Source organism: Pavona decussata, unplaced genomic scaffold, assembly GCF_977016875.1.
Source record: "Pavona decussata unplaced genomic scaffold, jaPavDecu1.1 SCAFFOLD_52, whole genome shotgun sequence".
Classification (NCBI taxonomy): Eukaryota; Metazoa; Cnidaria; class Anthozoa; order Scleractinia; family Agariciidae; genus Pavona; species Pavona decussata.
The window spans coordinates 1,001,205-1,022,500 of NW_028145474.1; the positions used below are offsets into that span (position 1 = coordinate 1,001,205).

Below are 21,296 nucleotides of genomic sequence, written 5' to 3' on the forward strand. Positions count from 1 at the left end.
AGTTAATAATTAATAGACAGACACCAAGTTAGTCCACTAGCAACCTGGGGTGCTCTTGCGTGGGTATCAACTGTCTGTTGGTGTTCTAAAAAATCATTTTCTTTCTTCTATCTCTTCTTAAAACCTCTTCAAATTTCATTCAAATTTAGGTTAAATCCCCCCTTAATTGGAGGGAAAACCAGAGAATGATTGACAGTAGTTCCTTTCTTGAATAGTTTATTGATGAAAGAATTCACTAGACTGCACAACCTGAAATGTCAAGGTCATGACATGAGTATTTTCAGCCTGTTTCCCTGAGATAAAAAGGTGCTGGAATTTTCAGCCAAGGTTGAAACTCTCTGCAAGAGTCATGTTATCTGGCCCAAAACTAAAAGGGTACACACTCCTAAAAACCTATAAAAGTGTACCAGCTGGGATTAAGAAAATATAGAATTCTTGGATAAGGAATGTTGGCTTTCAAACAAAGGGGAAGAAAAAGCGGGGAAAAATTATCCTCCAGGGTGGCCAGATCATTGATTAGACTTTGCAAGTCCTTTGCTTGTCACATTTTCCAGTTTCAGGGGCTCAGCTGCAAAGGTATTAGCCCGCTCCATTGCAGCTAATTCCCCTATAGTATCTTGCACCTGGTTTTTTTAACATTCCTTAGATTGACTTGTAGGTAAGGCCTGTTCCAAACGTTGTGCTACTGCTGTGCCGAACTAAGTTTAATAATTTTAAACACAGCAGTAGCATGACGTTTAAAACCATTTAGTCCAGCAGGCTGAATTAAGTTCAGTATGACTATTCAGCATGGCAGTTGCGCGACTTGGTTTCAAACAGCATGCTATTGCCATGCCGAACTAAATTTGTAAATTATTTTAATGCATTTTGGGTTAATTTTGTCATTTTCTACATTTTATATATTTTAGAATTTGGGGCTGCCATGCCACTTCCGGGTCAAATTGATTTAAGTTCAGCACGGCAGTAGCACGACGTTTGGAACATTCATCATGACTAGCCAAGCAATGAAAAGGCAAGCAACATAAGAACTTTTTAAAGTTTTTCTCCTTAACAGCAAATTAAAAGCTAACAGCTATAATAACAGAAAACAAGTGGCTGTTATCACTAGAAATGCAAATCGTCACAGCAAGGGACAACAAAGCAAACTTGCACATCTTAAAGGGGCAGCATCACCTTTTTTTAGTGTCCCTTTGAATAGCCAGATAATATATTTGTGTTGTTGCATCGTTAAAATAATGGTTCAGTTTTATTAACAATATCCAATTGCACAGAAACTAGTATAAATTATCTTTGGCTGCAGATGGCTAGGATGGAAATGTGCGCAGCTTGAAAAAATTGGCAAAGTTTTTCAAGTTCTTCGTGTGTATTTTTGGAGAAATCATTAAAAAAAACTTATCATAGTATATTCTTCCTCAGTGAAATCACTTCATAGTTTTCTCCTGGCATTCTAAGTGCAATTTTTTGTTAGAGAATAGATTCTTAGTCAAATATTTGCGGAGCTTGCACTAAAGTACAGCCATTGAAATCTCTGTGACAGCTAGTGCCCATGTATCTAAAACACTCCAGCAGTAACTGCAGAGTACATGACGCTAACTCCCAAAACACCAATGCACACTGCACCAATACCAAACCCTATCGCTCTTGGCAGGCTAAAACTGTTAAGGTAGGCCACAGTGTGAAGGATTCTTGCTGCTGTGAAGATCCGTAAGCACCAAATTCCTCTGACAGGTGACAAGTTGGACAGCATGTAGAACAAGGCAACAATCAGAAATATCGGGATGTTTTCCAGATCATTTCGATGTGCTCTGAAAAAAGAATGGTACAGAATATAAAGCCTCATCTCGTCTTTTGTAAATGCCAATCAAGGGTTGGGTCTGAAGGGCCGGGGTGAGGAGAGCCCAGAAGGCTTAGACGTCTCCTTTCCCTGAATTTTTTTTTTTTTTTTTTTTTTTTTTTTTTTTTACTGACAAGTTGGCAAAATTGGTACTGGTAAAAAGTGTGTTTTATACATGAAGTACCTGTTAGCTCTCTCTACATCTTCATTTATTGGTACTGGTCTGTCCTTTTTCTTGGATCTGTAATCCTCTGGGCTTGGAGGTGCCTGGATTAAAAATACTACAGGCTTAAAAGATGGGAGGATAAATAACTCAATCTGTTGAACATTTATGAAATGAGGTGATTTTATGAAGAAGTTAAAGATAGATGGAAAGGGACACACCCAGACAGTCCACTAACAACACAGGCACATCAGGTTTTGTTAATCTCCAGATATAATTTTCAATCAACTAACAAGGTTTATTTTTCTCAATTTCCCTAAAAATTGCTACATCCGCACTGCACAAAAATTGGATTTGCTCTTTTTTTGATTCGTATCAAAGATGAGGTCAAATATAATAACATTTTTGACAACACATTTGATGCACCTTTGACTCTAATCAAAAGTGAGTTCAAATGTATTTACAACTTTGACCCTACCTTTGACGCACATCAAAATTGAAATCGAATACTTTTAGGTGATGTCAAATGTAGTTCAACTTTGACTCCGCCTATGACGCGCATCAAAGGTGGATCAAATATGTGATATCTTTGCAAATATCTTTGATTCTAATCAAATTTGACTCCACCTTTGACGCACATGAATCAAATACGGCCTTTGTCACCTGTGATTCAAACCAAAGGTGGCCTTTGACATTCTTTGACCACACATTTGATGTTGCGCAAAGGCGTTTTTTCGTGCAGTGTCACACCTCTGAAAAATCACCAAAAAATCTGTTGTTTATGGGACTGTATACTATGAACCTATGGTGTCATTTATGAATTCCATAAAAAACTTAAGGAGGTATTAAAGTGACACAAACTTAGAATTCAGGTGCATTGCCCCCTTAAATGACTTTATTCTTGCATTGAAAATTTAAAGTCTGGATAATTTTAGGAAGTGATCAAGCATTTAAAAATACTGCAACTTTCTAAATAATTTTAATGGCACAAACTCTTCAGTTCAAACCCCAACCATTTGGATGTTACTGCAGTCAATCACCATAGTAGAGATTTAGTGGAACAAAAGTCATACATTGTGATTAACAGATTTTATACCTGCCAACTTTTTCTAAGATATAGGCGTGATATTTTTATCCTGGGAGTGCTGGGATTTTTGAAGACGACACGATTATTTCCGAAGATTCCCGAAGAATTCCGACGTCTTCCGAAGACGTCCGAAGTCTTCCGAGGACGTCCGAAGTCTCAGGACGCGTATAGACGCGAGCTCGCTCCCAGTGCTTTTCACCTTCAAAATTCAGAGATCGCGAGGACGGTATTGTCATTTATTCCTTTTGCACATGGTTTTCGTTCTAACATGGGGCTGTGTTAACATATTTTTGGAAATTGTGTCAAGCAAGACGGCAACAACTCACATTTTTCAATCAAGCGTGAGAAATTGGCCCGCAAGCGTGAGCCGGCGTGAGATCGAAGCTTTCAACCCACAGGCGTGAGACTCACGCCTAAGGCGTGAGAATTGGCAGGTATAAGATTTCAATCCATTTTCTCGGTTTCTGCATATTATGATTGACTGCATTAAATTTTGCAATTTTTATTGGGTTTTGAACGAAAAGTGGAAAAGAAAATTCATAACGGAAGTTCAATAATTATTCCCAGCCCGATGATACTGTTCCGAAGACAGTGATATACAGCAGTCCAGTCCAACTTCAATTTGGTACAGAAACGATGGTATGCGGAAAATAGCCTTAAAAATGCAGGATACTGAAGGATTTCTGTATATTCTTCCCAAATACTCTCAAAAGTTAAAAAAAAAACTATTTTCCAGGTGTAAGAAATTTAAATTACCCCGCAAAGTGAGCTAAAACTGCCGTGACTAACCTAACCTGCGATCACGCCATTTTTTTTTTTTTTTCGCTCGGGGAAGCGCGAAAGTGCACAGCGAGAGAGTCGGCGTCCGTCCGCCGACTCTCTCTAGCTCGCTGCCACACTTCCGCGCTTCCCCGACAAAAAAGAACGCCTGGTCGCAGATTATGACTAACCCTGTTTTTTATGCGTTGTTTCACTGTCCAAATAGACATGAAAAACATCTTTAGCACGAGAATGCAGCCATAGAAGATGTAAGCAGCGAATAAACGATCGCCTACGGTCAGCTTCGCCATTTTACCACTCAAAACATACACGCACGTGATGACACAGCAGTTTCTTGGCATGTCACGCTAGAAAGTGCGTGACGTGTATTGTTGAAAGTTGATCTTTCTAAAGAACTCATAACACTTTTTGCCTAGGCTATAAAGCAGTGGAACAGTTTGCCCGCTACATTAGCCACAGCCCCATTAGTGTGGGGTCGCGAGCCGAAACACTAAGAACCTTCGCGAACCTGACCGAATCCGAGCATGTAAGCCTTGTAGAGAGGGAATGCTTGTAATATGGTAAATTTAAATGTAAAATGTAGAATCTTTCCGTTTGGGGCTGGGTGTGGTGGCCGGGGGGTGGGGGGGGGGGGGGTTCCTCAGATTTTTCGGCTGGGGTGTACGGCTCAGTTTTCCAAACCCTGAACCTATTTCAGACCAAAATGTGGAATTTTCCGGTCTTCTTTTTCAGACCTAGCCTCTAAATTCAAACCCATTTTCAGGACTGGTTTCCAGAATCCATACCCGTTCCTATATAATCCATTTCATTTCTGAGACTTGCCGACCAAAATGGTTAAAATCCATACTCTATTTTGGACCAAAACGGCTCAAAAACCATACCCTTTGAGGCCACACATACCTTCTATAGCTTGCTTAGGGGAGTATCCCCACCCCTCCCAAAGATCACATAGGAGGCTACCCCTCCCAAAGATCACATGCACATAGGAGGCTACTTCCTCTTTGAAGCAGTGCAAGTTCTGTTTGGGGTAATCGTAACAACCACTACCTCCTTAAATCTGGAGCGCCTGTCTCTCTTAATTTATCAAAGGTAATAATGTTCATTTCATCTTGATCATGATCTCAAGATGGATTTACAATAGAGGATAGAAGCCATAACAACAAGAACGGAAAACTACAAACTTTATAAGTTTATTGGCACAAACAAAACTAATCTACATCTGGATGGAGCACATCTGTTGCTCTTACACAGATCACCCATAACTAAAACACTCCAGCAGTAACTGCGGAGCACAGAATGCTAACTCCCAAAACGGCAATGCACACTGCACCAATACCAAACCCCATCCCTCTCGGCAGGCTAAAACTGTTAAGGTAGGCCACAGTGTGAAGGATTCTTGCTGCTGTGAAGATCCGCAAGCACCAAATGCCTCTAACAGGTGGCAAGTTGGACAGCATGTACAACAAGGCAACAATCAGAAATATCGGGATGTTTTCCAGATCATTTCGATGTGCTCTGAAAATGGGACAAAAAAACAAATTAAGCAGTATGTTCCTTTCAGTACATGTGACTGCATGCACTTAAAATATATATCCTGCAGCTTGTTAATGCACCATGCTGGCCTGTTATTAAAACTAAAATCCTGTTTCTCTCATGTTTTAGTAACAACTGAATCAGAGGAGAGAGGGGGGAGAGGTAAGGGGTACTCCCTATAATGGACTCTACAGGGAGGCTCTGCCCAAAAGGGGTACCTTTTTCAGGATGAAGGTATATGAAAGGGCGGGGATTTCACCAGCCAATGTATAGACAAGGGTATTAAGGAACACTGTCATTGCAGTATTTAAAAGGACCTTTCAAAATATCTTGAACACACCCAACGAAAAAGATAGAGTGTTTCTGCTGTAGGTATGTGAAAAGGGTACCCCATATAACACCTTGTAGAGTACCCCCCCCCCTTCCCCCAGGCAAACAAGTCCCAGGTCTGCTGGTTTGACATATTCAATATTCATCAAATATATTGACCAGAAAATGATGAACTTGGGTCGGGATGGGTTCAACTTTCCACTCCCCTAGCTCATAAAATTGGTACTGGACAAACAAGTGTGTTTTATACACATCAAGTACATGTACCTTTTAACTCTTTCCACATCTTCATTTATTGGTACAGGCTTGTCCTTGAGTTTGGCACCATAGTCCTCTGGGCTTGGCAATGCCTGGAAGGCAAAAGAAGAAAACATATTTAACGATGGTATCTCTCAACTCAACTGGCTGGACTGGATTGTCTGGTTCGACTAGAAACTAAAACTGGAGCTCATCTGCTCAAGGTAATAAATTTTATCTCCAGATTGTACACATCATTTGTTCTTCCTTTTACTGGCTAAACAGAATTTTTTGGATGGCTGTCTGTGTTTCAAACCCACATTTTATGCATCTTATTGTTAATCCTGCAGTCCAGTCCAGTAGTCTTTCAAAAGTTGATAAAGTTCAGTGTCTTCACGACAGAGTTCTCAAGACATATATTCACTCTCATAGAAAAGTTATCCCTGCCTTAACATCCCTTGGGGCCGTTAACAATGACAGGCAGCTGTATCCGCAAGGGCAGAACAATCAATAATTAAGCCGGGGGGGAAAATTTGGCAAGTATACTTTTGGGTCGCTTGATTTAAGTAGGGATTTTTTTTGGGTATTCAAAACAATCTGAAGATATGTGGTAGTGCCCGCGTATCCCGGCCACGTTATCATTCTGCATAATGTTATTGTTGAAACAGAAGATGTTCTTGGGTGTCTCGAGTGTTGTCAGAATGACTACCAGATGCGGAAAAGATAGCTTCAGATGTGATGAATAAAAAACACAAACATTCAATTTCTAATGTTTTTATTTTTCGTGTTAAATCATACAATGCTTTCTGGAAATTTTTAAGGCTCGGAAATTCAGCATGGGATTTTTCGGGGTTAATTTTTGGTCCAGGGATTTTTTTGGGTTTTGATTTTTGCCCTCACTTGTAATCCGGAGTACCCTCCACCCCCGCCTGGAGCCCCAAGGATGAGGTCAAGGGAAAGCGAAACAGGGGTGGGATTTGTGGATTGTATTGCTTATAACGCTTACCTACCAAGCCTAAAATGACAATCGTTCATTAGAGTCATTGTGGTATCTTTTTGGAGTATTGAACCGAAAAAATGTCAGGCTCCAAAACGAGTTCTGGTCCCTTTATATTTAGTTAAAACCGTTGAAATCGAAGATAAACAAATCAAATCGCTCGATTCAGTTCGTTCGATTTCATTCGATTATGTTCGGAAATCGAACGGTCGATCGAGTTGGATTTTGATGGACTTCCAATCAGTCCAATTTTTCGAGTTTGATGTTTTCACTCTGAAGAAACACCAGGGGGGCGCGGTGACTTGGCAAGTTCGCTGAACGGGCCTCTATGGATATGTGGTAACTTTTTATATCTTTCAACACTGACCTTGTTCTTTATGCGATGCCTCGCAGTCAAAAACGACATCAAAGACGTCTTCAGCATAAGAATGCTGCCATAGAAAACATAAGCAGCCAGCAAACGATCATCTACTGTCAGAGTCACCATTTCTGCAACTTCCCCTGAACAAACTATCAAGAGTGACGCTGCAAACACTAGTGACGCTGCAGTCACCTTGAGTGACCCTTTGAAAGGGATTGGAACGAATTTAAAATTTGTCACGCTCTTTCGAGGTAACGCAACGACCTCGCTTAACTGACCTTCCCCCTGCTTTTCTCCCAACGTTTACGGTCGCCCTTTCTTCTCCTCACTCAATCCAAGGCTAGACTGCTTAAAGTCACATTCTATACATCGATTGGAGTGGGAGAGCTAAGGAACGACGTCAGCTCGATAAGACTAGAGCCTGATCGCTATAAACAGCACGGCTAGTCCAACGCGTTATATGAGGCGAATGACAGTCTCCACGGTCCTGGCCGGTGACCCCCTGGTGGCTGGTGGTGCTTTTCTTCGTTTTCGTCTCTCCTCGCTGGGTAGAGGCTCCCCTCCTCTCCCTTCGTCGGATCTGATGCCTGTTTAGTTCACTAGACCATTTGGTCCTCATTTAGTCACCGAAGTGCATAACACCATATCCGCTGCGATCATCAGCGATGTCCTCCCAGTGCTTGAAAGCAATGTTGAGAGCTTCCATATCCTTAGCACAGTTTCAGGCGAAAAGCGGTGCTTTCTTGCCAGATGAACAAATTCACCGGAGAGAATATCTTTGGGGATTGGCCACCCAGAGCATCCTAACCTGCAGAAATCGCGTGATTTTTTTGTGTTTTTCAGGCGAGCGCAGGCAAGCGCGAGTCACGCACGACGGAAGGAGTGCAAAAAAAAACGGATAAAATAAACAGTGGTGTGCAGACAGGTGTTACTGTATTTATTCGATTAACAGCCCATCTTCGAATAAGCGACCACCTCGAATAAGCACCCACCCTGAAAGCCCAAAACGTTAATAAGCACCCACCCACAAATAAACGCCCACCGGTCACCCCTCCCTCCTGTGTTTGTATGGAAATCCGATGTCAAATAATTTTCATAAAACATCGCTTCTGAAAAATTCATGACTTGGAAACTTTTGGCACTAGGAAAAGGATTTTAAGAAAAAAATTGGAGGGATGTAGCTGTGCCAGAAAGCGTCCAGTCGTGTTTTGAACTTTCCATCATCTGTATAGCGAACCAGCCGTGAACTACTACTAATCGCGGGAAAAATACACGGGAGGGGTAATTATGTACTATTTCAACCTCCAGACACAAGTCAATGAATACGAAGCCTTGCTTTATTAACAAATTTCAATGGATTTGGAAGACAAAACTTTCTAAACTTTATTACAGCATCGTGATCAGCGAAACTGGGGAGATATGTAACATGTGTTTTTCAATCTGTAGTTCTGTAGTCGTTTTGTTCACTGGCTTGTGTCAAACTATATGTCCATATAAGTCGCCGATCGAACACTGACTTGATTAAACCGGTTTTCCGGCAAATCTTCCACGTGCTGAAGTACGCGGAAACTCTTCTACTGCCTGCAGCTCTAATGGCATTTCCTGCAAATTTATTTTGGTTTGAAACATGCTAACACCATTTTCGCTTCCTACTTAACTGAAAAAAAATGTTTTCTTTCCGTTACTAAGGAAATATTTAAGGAGCAGCCGGTGTTGCCTTAGTGACAACCGTTCAAGGAACAAATGACGAGGCTATTACGGCCTGAGGGGATGAGCTATCCATGTTTGTCTTTTAAATTTCAAGGATAGTTTTATCAGAATTTCAGGCTGATGTAGTCTGTCAGTTTTTCTTTTGTCCAGCCTAACATAATATACCTTAGATCGCCAGCTTCAACACAGGAGAGCGTCCGTTGACAGTAACAACATTTTATCCAACGCTTTGACTTTTTCTCAGGCACACAAGTGCCAGAGGTTTTACTGTAAGTAACCGCACATTCTTACTGAGTATCTAATTTGCCGAGCCGGCCACCAAGTTTCGGTAGTTTTTGTTATGCTTCCAGTTTCCTGTCGGTAAAATGTCGGCTACACCAAAACACAAGCTTTGTCGTTAGTTCTTCATTGAGTTTCCTAGTGACTGTTTCAATCGTAATGCCGTGTCGTCAAGTTTGTAAGAATTAGACCGAGCAGGTCCTCCCACGTTATTTTAGTTCTAACTTTTAACTTTGCCTCGGTCTCCTTTTTCTCTCACTTTTTCTTTCGAAATGAAGCCGGAATTTCCTGTCTTATTCGCTAGTGGTCTCGAACCGGCTTCCAAGAATAACCCGACTATTTAGATTTTAAAAAAAACGCACTTAAAGAGGACTTTCCGGGAAGGCTGAAGCGTTGTACAAGGTCACTGAAAGTGACATTACTGAAGTTTATTTCAGATTGTTTTTAATATGCTGTGAACCTTAAAATAACGTACCCGCGTCGACCGCTTGATTTTTCCGATGCTTTCCTACGATACCAATCATTCCTCTGCTATTTTTTTCCCTAGTGAAAGAAAATTTTACAAGACTTATCATTCACTTTTTCTTTTTGCATAACCCCCTTGAAGGATAGAAATAGAAATCACTGCACTCGTTTCTTGAATACGTACGAGAAACGGACTGACGAATTTTGCGGGGGTGGGGGACGGAACCTCTTAGTCACACCGTGTCGATTTCCGTGTTAAATTGAGAGGGGTTGGTGATGGATCGTACAGACCTAAGGAGCGTATTCCAGGTCTTTCCCCCACTACATAAAAAAGATCAAAGAACCCTAAATTTTTTTTCGTTCTTGCAAGGGGTAATTATGTACTATTTCAACCTCCACACACAAGTCAATGAAGACGAAGCCTTGCTTTATTAACAAATTTCAATGGATTTGGAAGACAAAACTTTCAAAACTTTATTACAGCATCAGTGATCAGCGAAACTGGGGAGATATGAAACATGTAATTTTCAATCTGTTGTTCTGTAATCGTTTTGTTCACTGGCTTGTGTCAAATATATATGTCCATATAAGTCGCCGATCGAACACTGACTTGATTAAACCGGTTTTCCGGCAAATCTTCCACGTGCTAGAATACGCGGAAACTCTTCTACTGCCTGCAGCTCTAACGGCCTTTCCTGCAAATTTATTTTGGTTGTAAACATGCTAACATTTTCGCTTCCTACTTAACTGAAAAAAAAAATGTTTTCTTTCCGTTACTAAGGAAATATTTAAGGAGCCCTAGCTAAGACAGCCGGTGTTGCCTTGGTGACAACCGTTCAAGGAACAAATGACGAGGCTATTATCCTGAGGGAATGGGCTATCCGAGTTTGTCGTTTAAATTTCAAAGATAGTTTTATCAGAATTTCAGACTGATGCAGTCTGTTAGTTTTTCTTTTGTCCAGCCTAACGTAAAATACTGACTTTAGATCGCCAGCTTAAACACAGGAGAGCTTCCGTTTCGAGCACTTTGACTTTTTCTCAGGCACCCAAGTGCCAGAGGTTTTACTGTACGTACCCAAGCATTCGTACTGAGTATCTAACTTGCCGAGCCGGCCACCAAGATTCGGTAGTTTTTGTTATGCTTCCAGTTTCCTGTCGGTGAAATTTCGCCTACACCAAAACACAAGCTTTGTCGTTAGTTCTTCATTGAGATTCCTTACTGTTTCAGTCATAATGCCGTGTCGTCAAGTTTGTAAGAATTAGACCGAGCACGGCCTCCCAAGTTATTTTGGTTCTAACTTTTAACTTAGCCTAGGTCTTCTTTTACTCTCACTTTTTCATTCGAAACGAAGCCGGAATTTCCTGTCTTATTCGCTAATGGTCTCGAACCGGCTTCCAAGAATAACCCGACTATTTAGATTTTTAAAAAAATGCACTTAAAGAGGACTTTCCGGGAAGGCTGAAGCGTTGTACAAGGTCACTGAAAGTGACATTACTGAAGTTTATTTCAGGTTGTTTTTAATATGCTGTGAACCTTAAAATAACGTCGCGTCGACCGCTTGATTTTTTCCGATGCTTTCCTACGATACCGATCCTTCCTCTGTTATTTTTTTCTCTAGTGAAAGAAAATTTTACAAGATTTATCATTCGCTTTTTCTTTTTGCATAACCCCCTTGAAGGATTGAAATAGAAATCATTTCACCGGTCGTCAGCTGGAATACGTACGAGAAACGGACGAACGGTGCGGGGGTGGGGGACGGAACCTCTTAGTCACACCGTGTCGATTTCCGTGTTGAAGTGTTTATCTTTCAGCAATTGTGTCTAAATTTCGTACAACAACAAAACAAATTCTCGTGTGTATACGTAGTTGTCCAAAAATAACTACCACGAAACCGGCGTTGATTGTCGGTGGGCCGGTAAGCGTTCTCGGCTGGTATGAAAGGTAAACAAAACCGCATTAAAACGGGAAAAAATGGATAACAAAGATTAAGAACTTTTAACTGGCTTTTTCTCAAAAGAAATAATTTAATTTAGGCCTTCTGTTTAAATACGAATACAAAATATGTTACTTTTCTAATTTACATAAATAAAACAGCTATAAAAATGTTCTTTTCTTAACTCATTACATTATCGTGTTCACTAAGAAATATTTCAAAGTACAAGCAAACACAGTTCACAATTTGGCTGCCGGCAGCTCCTCCTCTGGATATAATACAATAATAAAAGAATAACTGGCGCCTAAATCCGATTATATTTCAAGAAAATACAAAGAACGGGTTTGATAACGGCAAACTGAACCACAACGGCATGGTGTAAGTGACATCTTATCGCCCGGCGTAGTATGTCAACCATGACCACAATACAATATGCAATACTTAACAAAAATTAAACCGGCCTTGGCTCTCTGACCCATCAGCTGGTTTTCCGTCCTGAAAAGTTCTCTCGTTGCTGTAGCTGAATTTTCTTAGTTCGCGCTCACACGCGCTTAGGCTTCATAGAGCGGTGCCCTCTCATTTAAACTTCGTCGCTGTCTTTCACTGTCTTTAAACAGTTCCTTTTTCAACAGTCAGTTCGTCACTGGAGACTTCATAATTCACTCATGTTACAAGCAAAGTTCTCCTAGATTTCTACAACCACTGTTGTGCCTTAACCATCTTGAAGAAAAGGAAATCATGAAAAAACAGGCCAGTACTATCACGACAGCACTGTACTCCAACGCCAACTCGCAGGGTGAATAGAGCCGTGTTATTCTGGATCCAGTCATTTGCCGAAAACTCCTGGAGCCACTGTGAGAAGATTCAAGGACTATTCCGGTTCCTTCCGTCATGATTTTTAAAGAAAGGCTTTCGCTTCTTCTGGTTCTCTCAGAGTCGAGGAATAGCTTCTGTATCAAGCCGCGAGTGTTTATCAACTAACTAACCTTTCGTAAATCAAACATTTATATACAGATAGAAGGTGATATGTTGTAACAGGATTGACGTAATATCCTGTCAATTGATAACCCCTCTGGGAATTTTCAGTAAAGGCTTAATAATCTGTTTGTGTTGACAGGAAATATCGCTAATACCACAGTGATGTTCTTGAAAGACTTGTTTGAGTAAATATTTGATGATTTCACCGCTCGACTGGAATTAAAATTAAGGAAGTGATAAAAGGATTGCAGTTCCGCCAAATTAGAAATCGCAATAGATCAGGAACTTTGGAGCTTGAAACTTTTGTTAAATTTTGATCTCCTGCTGGTTAGACAAATCAAGCTGAGGAAAGTCATCTCAAAGATTAAAGATATAAAAAACTTCTGTCTTGAATTGTTGCCAAAATAAAAGCGGTGCATAGAGGACTACAATGATCACCCATAGCAAAGTTCCACTTCATATGGCTAGAGACACCCTTGTATAAAAAAAAAAAAAAAAAAAGACAACTTGGAGTTCCCTCAAGCTTTCACAATAACAGGACTGATATCGTTCATTTTGGGGGGTTTCAAGTATTGCACAAGAAACAATGAATGTATAGCCTTATTGCATGGATTTAATGAAAGCCTTCTCGGGTTATATTACCAGCCAGATTTAAATTCTATATGACTCTATAATCAGGAATCGTGAACCAATGCGTAACTTCAACTTGTCGGGGAATTACCCAAGATTGACAACTGAAACCGCTGTGAAACAATTATCACTTACAAATGAAACTGTCGACCGCACTAAACCGACAAAGGAACACGATCCGATCGAGCCCAAAACACAAAAGAATTAAATGCGATATGCCACGATTTTAGAACCGTAGGATTCAAACATAGCACTCTCTTGAAAAATTCCATTTAGAAAAACCATTTATGAAAACCGCACTTTGATAATTTAGACTTCACCGCCCAACCATCCTTTTAAAGATTTTCCCTTGATAAAGAAATAAAAAATAATTTAAGGCGGTATGTTACGGTTTTGGAACAGTAGCATTATAGCACTATTTTGAAAAATGCCATTTATAGAAAAATCATTGATGAAAACCGCACTTCGCAGCCGCCGGATCCCTTTTAAACTTTTCCTCGGCATTTTTCCCTGCTCTGTGCCCGGATATTGAAGCTTTTCAAACACGGCTGTATATCTCACCGGCTTAAAATTGAGTTGTTGCCCCCAAGATTGCATGACAAGCCTACAATTTTCTTTCGATCGGGATTTAAGTTAAAGCGCATGCGTATCGCTTTTCTGTTCACAAGAGTCATGAACTTTGCCCCACGTGGGAAATTCAAGATTCTGATAAGTCAGAGATTTGCCAGCATTGTAAAATGCGAAGCACGTCCAGAAACAGCACGGAAAAAGAAAAGATATCTTGGTGACCTATTGTCCATCGGCATGGCCTCTCCGCGTGCGTAATATCTCGTTATACTAAGCGCAGCTGTCAATAAACAAAACATATGTTGAACCTTGACGGCTGCAAGCCGCTACATCAGCCTTTCTACGTGACTAAGTCCACTTCTTGTGTTCCTGTTTCGTTTTGTCGTGTTTATAGCCTGTTTCATCCTCTAGTGCTTTTTGCTGTAGATATATAATAAAACGGGTGATCTAGAGAAGATATTTAAATTTGACACTGAGTTAATACTGTTAATACAAAATTTAGAACAAACTTGTGCAGCAAACTAACATTAGAAAAAATCTACTAGGAGGTACTGTGGTCAGTTTTCATTTCTACACCGATTCGACAGCTAGGCTGTTTTACGTAGGATAAACAGCTCCACAGGAAAGAACTGCTCGATAAAAGCTTGTGTCGGAATTGTCCAAGTTCGTGTTTTCGGTTTCCCCCCTGAGCGTGCCGAATAGCTATTTTGTATAGTATCGTGGACAGCCCATTTCAACAGGAACTGGGTGTTAATAATGTCGTTTAATTTGATAATGGAATTCTTTCGTGACTTTCCGCTAAATTATATCACAGTTTGGGCCTAATAGCTTCTGAGGAGACAAAATAACTGCCTTTTCAGTGTGTTTGTAGTTAATATTAAACCGTTCTCCAGTAGTTTCCGCAATGTCGTTTGACTTGAGAGTTTCATATTTTGTTAAAATTATCAGCTACATGAGTCAGAACGTTGTACAGACTGAGTAAGCACTTTAAAATTCTTACTTGAAAAGCGTGTATGAAATCTGCAATCGCCGATAAATGTTGGAGAAAATCCGATAAACTTGGGAAAATTGAGAACCATTGGAAAACTGATAAGCCGATATTACACAATCCCTATTACAGGGAAAAAAAATCAATCCAGTTTTAAGCCATTTTTAACCGGAAAGAGGGCATCGATTTTGACAATCAGTGGTCGGAAATCGAGATAGATTCTATAGTTAGGTCGGAATGAGGGTTTTGAAAGTTATGTCAGTTAGTCGAGAGCTGTACAAACTTCAGGTGAAAGACAAATCCTTTTTTTTTTTTTTTGAAAAATAAGGTAAATCGGTCATGTTAGATGAAATGGCTCACAGTTGGAATTAAATGTAGTGCATAGAACTCGATAGCTGATTTGATAATGATCAAGAGCAAGCTTCTAATCCGAGACAATAAAAATAATTCCTTTTAGCTATTTAGTTTACTTAGCCTTGCCTCGTATCAATTTACCTTACATGACTGAATCCTGTCGTGATCACAGAATTGATGAACCTTTTGCCCTTAGTAATCGTGTAAATCACAGCAACTGTAAACGGATGAATTGTTTTCTTTCCTTTCCAATTTGGATCAACAAAACCTTTCATGACCTTTGAATAATCTCACTGTTCGGTACTTTATTTGAGCGTTTTAAAGTATGTTTTTCGGTTTCTCATCTCTAAGTATTATAACTGTTAAAAGCGTGTATGAATTAACCTTTGGTAATTAAAAGTTAGTAAATCGATCTTCGATTAAACATTGCTAAAACAATGTGATCACCTGTCGTTGAACCATTGACCTTCTCATAACAATGTCAGATACATTTACAGGGGATTTAATTTTTTCAACGTATTGTGATTATTCACGTGCTTTATAATAACACAATGCTAAGCTTCAATACGACCTTACCAGCTTTAGTCGGGCAATCGACATGTACACAATAGTATTCGATTCGAAATTTGTTAAAACATAACAGAACACTTTCTTAGCTTAATTATATCAATTCCCAGTTACGTTCAAATTAATTGTACATTTTATGTTTGTAAATCAATGTACACTGCGGTACGACTCCATTTGTTAGAACCATTTGCTCTGTGGTACACACATGTTGATAAACCGTAAATCAAGAAACGTTTATTACTAGTATATGATCTTTCACGTGAATTCAATGGCCGCTATTTTAAACCAAGGTATTATTAACATGGCATGAATTACAGGTTTGTGCTGTCGGTTGCGAAACATCCGGCTCTAGATTTTCCTGATTAGTTTGAGGTCGGCGAGTCGCAATAAGTTGTTAAGGCAATTTAAAAAAAATTCCGTATATTGATTTATAGATGTCCACGTACTTTACATCTTCACAGCTTATGGAAACTTTAAATCGCGATTGCTTTAATACCATACACTTCTGAAATTTAAACGGCAAAGCAAATTTTAATTTCCTGAGTTTTAATATCTGCGAAATAATTTTTTGTCTTTTTTTTGCAAAAATGTTTTGTCACATCTATACGTCATATAGTGTACCATATGGTGTCCCATACACCTCATAAAGTGTATGTATGTTGTACTTTACACCAAGTTTTCTCTAAATCAAAATGGACACCAATTCGCGTGAAAAGAAAGCTGGGTTCTCTGCGAACTGACATTAAAGCAAAACTGCCTTTATTCCCAGATTGTTTTATACCCTTACAAAAACACATTTGTGTAACCTGATACAGACTTAACTGTTCGGATGTTTAAGCTAAAAATTCAAATTGCAGAAAGTTTTAGAAAACAGAATTTTATTCCCCGATTAGGAGCTCTTTTTCGCTTTGCGAAAACTAGCTGACCTTTTAAGCCACAGTTACACGTTGAAACTTTTAGCTGAAACTTGTGTGCAACGGCGAACGAGACCGGCCAGTTTCACGAAGTGGTGTTACACGGTAAAACTATTGTTTTTTCACCACTGCGACCGTTGCGAGCCTTTGCAGAAGTAGAAGGCGTTTCTACTTTTCGTGAAACTTGTCTCGCAACGGAAGTTCGAAAAAGTTTCACGAAACCGACCATGTTACACGGTGCAACGCCAGCTTAAACTTGTTTCGCGGCGCCGTTGCACACAAGTTTCAGCTAAAAGTCAGTTCAACGTGTAACGGCGGCTTTACGCAGTTTTGCCCCTTCGAAAACGAAAGAAGTTAGTTTTCCAGTTTTATGAAATTTTGATCTGTCATTTTGCCGAAGAAAGCTTTCAATTTCCTTCACAACCTACGCGATTAAACTGAGCCTTCCGAACAGCGGATATCCACCGAAGTGAGCGGTTCGGTGGGCCCTGGAAACGGGCTTTGCGTAATGTACGTAATGCGGGTATCTCACGTCAGTGTACACCCGCTTAACGCTTACTGCCAGGTGAAGTAGATCAAAAGAAAATCTCCACTATGAGGAATGTTTCCTATTCAGCAAAAACCTGCCGAGGAAAGTCAAGCAAAATACATAATGAAGTTGTGTTATTACAGATTTTCCCCTTAATTAGTTCAAATATAGCTAGTTGGGTAACTCGCCCGGTGAAAGTGCAAACTAGTTTGTTAATTATCCTGTACCAGGAAAGTACTGCTCAGTAGCTTTCATTTGAATGGTCACACCTTAGGGTTTCATCCACAGACTCAAAAGTTAGAACCACCTTGTACAGCATAATAAACAGTTCCACAGGAAAGTACTGCTCAGTAGCTTTCATTTGAATGGTCGCACTTTAGGGTTTCATCCACAGACTGAACAGTTAGAACCACCTTGTACAGCATAATAAACATCACCCCTGCCCAGGAAAGTACTGCTCAGAACTAGTTTCATTTGAATGGTCACACTTTAGGATTTCATCCGCAAACTCAAAACGTAAAACCCGACTTTGCATAGCGTAATAAATAGCACCACTGGAAGGTGTTGGTCAAGTTTTGTGCGATTTAGTTGTGATTTGAAGATCTGCCATGTCTACTTTGCAAGATAAACATAACACATTGAATCGTTTATGTTTTGTGTATGGCGACAAAGTCTCGAGTTTTTGCGTGAATTGTTTAGGATACTCATAAAAAGGGTCATTTCTTAACAACGTCACTGCCTCTTAACCTTGACTTGTCCTGAAGGCACGTCTTCGATCTAAAATAAACTTATTTTAGTGGATACCTTTGTTCTTGCGTATCTTATAAAAAAAACATATAATCAGTTCGGCTTTGTGTCCTCACGTTTCTCAACAGATGGATTAAAGTACATCTCGAAAATTTTTATGATCGAATTCTTTCGTGACTTCAACGTTAAAAAAAAACGATTTCAATGATGATTGTAACAGCAGACGAGACAAGTTAAAAAAGGAACAAACAGGATAAAACGTAAAACGTTTCGTCAAACTTTGGTTGTCAGTCAGAATCTCGTGTAAATCTTTTTCACTGTCATTACCGTGAACATTAAGGGCATTCGGAAATAAAATGCATCGTTAAGTTCCCTTTCAACAGTTTTAATCAAACCATGCAGAAGTTTATACACGGTTTTAAAAATTATTGCAGTGTGTGTGATACTAATTAGATTATTCCGTGACTATATATCGTGTTAGATTAAAACTCAGTTATCTCAACATTCTGCGCAAAGGAAATGATTGTTTCCCATTCCATTACCAGCTTTACGAACAGGATGTATGGCTTCCTCGATTGTTATCATTCACCTTGGCCTCGCATTTCAAAAAAAATAGCTCAAACCCTCCTTGTGTAAATTATATAGATAGCCATGTTACGCTCCAAACCTGGTCAATTTTTTGCAATTTGATGCGACATGGGGGATAGATTTTGACCGACTGTGGTGCGTTATTGGGTGTATCAGACCCACTGCCTGGGATAGAGTATAAAGTTGTGCCGTTTTCATTCTCAAAGTGGGAAGATTGAATTGCAGGGCTGTGTCAGTACATACCCCAACACTATGACCGCGAAAGGAATGAGAGTACAGCTTCTATAACTGAGATTACATGGAATTAAAATTTCAACAACTGAATGCATCGAAAGCACATTTGTTGCGATGAAAAAGCTGATAATTCGTGCGGCACTTGTCAAAGCACAATTTACTTTACATGACTGAATCCTTTCGTGATTAACCGAAATGAACTTTTGATCCTCGTAGTAATCAGAGAAATTGGCAGATAAAAAAAAACCTTTAATAAGCGCTCTAATTGCGTCTCTCAAGTTGAATAAACAGAATATTATCGGCTTTTCAAAAAAAAATCCTTTGAATTTTTACTTTAAATTCTTTCTTATCGAAGCTAATTAATTTTCCACTCAGACTAACAAAAACAACAAGGTTTTATTACCTTTTGCTTTAAAAGAATGCACTCACATAAAATAGCACTTAAATAAATGAAAGATACAGGCTTCCTAAAAAGAAAAATAATAGAATTAAAGAACTTGCTAGATTTACATGGAAATACCTTAAATTACAAGGTGGGTCAAACATTCTGTTTTGTGTGTGTAATGTAGCATGGGGAACTACCGAATAGACAAAAATAAAACAAATTAACACTCAAAAGCGAGGTAGCGAATTGGTCATCAATGAGCAATAAGAGAGAATAACAGACATGTTGTAAGAGAGCACTTTATTTGTGCCTTTAGGGTCACTCCTCTCTGAAGATTATTACAGTAAAACAAGCGTGATCCACCATTGAAGTACGAATTTCTATTGAAAAACTCGCAGATTTTTTTAGATCGTTTTTGCGCAAATGCTTTCGTGACCAACTGACATTTCCTTATTAAAACTCTGTCGGAGACTGGGACCTACAATTTAGAATGAGTGACATATCATAATTAAGTGATAAAAGTGTGAAAGATAAGTGTCAACGCCGGAAACTAGAATTTTGCTTGTCTGCATGCAATCCTTAGAGTACAAATTGAGAATGCCTTGTGATTAGCCGTTAGTTGTGTATTGATCAGTATCGAGTCGAGTAGTTGTTCCAATCAGAGAGTTCTATGAGTTGAGTCGAGCCATTTGTTGAGGATATTGTGAGTTTAATCAGCCGTAGATCTATGCCTAAAGCCTGTACCAAGAAGCCTGTTAACCAATTAAACCAGAGGAACTTGTGAGTATAATCGTTTGCCCGAATTCACTGTCGTTTTCGTTATCTGCCTTGTCGATTTCGTGTGGAAATACCGCTTTGGAGGCGAGCGTTTTCCCACACCTGGCACCTCCGACGGGACTCTTTAACCGAAACCATGGAAGCATTGGAAACTAAATTAACGCAACTGAATCTAGCCGCGGATAGAACCGAGTCGATCAACGCTTTAAGGAATGAAACCGCCATCGAACGCCACCTCACCGCCCTAAAAGTCCTTACAGCCGAAGCGGATCAATGCAAGCGAGTTGTGGAGGAGACAAAAATTGCAGCGAAAGAAAGTCCCGAGGATCTCAACCTGTGGATCACTGAAGTGGATGGAAAAATCTTAGCTGCTGACGAAAGCGTTAAGAGCCTGAAAGAAACTCTAGAAGAGCTTCGCCAAGAAGAGCTACTCAAAAAACAAGAAAAGGAACTAGACTTTGAACAAAAACTTTTTGAAACTAAGATGAAATTCCAGACAGAATTACAGACCGCAAAGAAACAAGCCGAAGAGGAAAACAAGTTTACAGCCAGCGGATCTGCGTCAGGTCATGTTCCCCCTGCGAAATTACCGAAGCTCAATATTTCGCGTTTCGATGGAACTTACGAAGATTGGCCCAGGTTCTGGAACCAATTCGTTGAGATCATCGACAAAACATCAATGGCTGGTGTCACTAAATTTGCCTATTTGAAGTCCTTCCTGGACCCGAAGGTGAAAAAGTCGATCGAGGGTTTACCGTTCTCTAACGAAGGCTACAACAGAGCCAAGTCCGTTTTGCTGGATAAACATGGGAAGGATTCAGAAATTATCAAAGCCTACACGCAAATGATTTTTGACCTGCCAATCATCCCGGACCAGAATGTCGCCAGGATTCACGAATTTAGTGACAAGCTAACTTTCTCCGTTCAGTCCTTGCAAACAATGGGGAAATTAGAGCAAGTCAATGGCTATGTCGCGATGACTTTGGACAAGCTGCCCGCGATTCGTGGAGATTTGACCCGAACAGACACATCATGGGAGAATTGGACCTTCGACAAGTTAACAGAAGCTTTGCGACTGTGGACGCGAAGAAATCCGCTCACCAGACAAAACGAAAATCAGCATGAAGACAGAAACCGAAATAGACCCGATGACAGAAACTGGCGTGAAAACCGAAGCCGACGCAATGACAGAAATCGAAGAGACAAGCCACCGTCGTGGGCTTTCAACACTCAGCAATCAAATGGCCAACGCACGCAATGTTGCGTGTACTGCGAAGCGACCGATCACAAGTCTTTCAACTGCACAAATGTCATTGATGTGGGTACAA

General features: G+C 40.0%; 3 protein-coding genes across 3 annotated transcripts in view; 1 reads left to right on the top strand and 2 right to left on the bottom strand.

Moving 5' to 3' along the window:
* Positions 1–199: 199 nt before the first annotated feature.
* On the bottom strand, positions 200–4,226 carry LOC146480803 (microsomal glutathione S-transferase 1-like). Its single transcript, XM_085109146.1, has 3 exons — positions 4,035–4,226; positions 2,019–2,101; positions 200–1,805 (listed from the first exon to the last, which is right to left on the bottom strand). Exons 1-3 carry the CDS (start codon positions 4,203–4,205, stop codon positions 1,553–1,555), a joined length of 507 nt encoding a protein of 168 aa, XP_084965272.1. The 5' UTR covers positions 4,206–4,226; the 3' UTR covers positions 200–1,552.
* Positions 4,227–5,038: 812 nt separating this feature from the next.
* LOC146480804 (microsomal glutathione S-transferase 1-like) lies at positions 5,039–7,519 on the bottom strand. The gene is made up of 3 exons (XM_085109046.1): positions 7,329–7,519; positions 5,995–6,077; positions 5,039–5,379 (listed from the first exon to the last, which is right to left on the bottom strand). Exons 1-3 carry the CDS (start codon positions 7,446–7,448, stop codon positions 5,127–5,129), a joined length of 456 nt encoding a protein of 151 aa, XP_084965172.1. The 5' UTR covers positions 7,449–7,519; the 3' UTR covers positions 5,039–5,126.
* A 12,329-nt stretch (positions 7,520–19,848) lies between these two features.
* The window catches only part of LOC146480805 (uncharacterized), a 6,018-nt gene continuing 4,570 nt past the window's right edge, over positions 19,849–21,296 (top strand). Inside the window, exon 1 of the mRNA XM_085109147.1 lies at positions 19,849–21,296. This exon is cut by the window's right edge and continues 4,570 nt beyond it. Within this exon, the coding sequence (XP_084965273.1) occupies positions 20,105–21,296 (1,192 nt within the window). The 5' untranslated portion in view covers positions 19,849–20,104.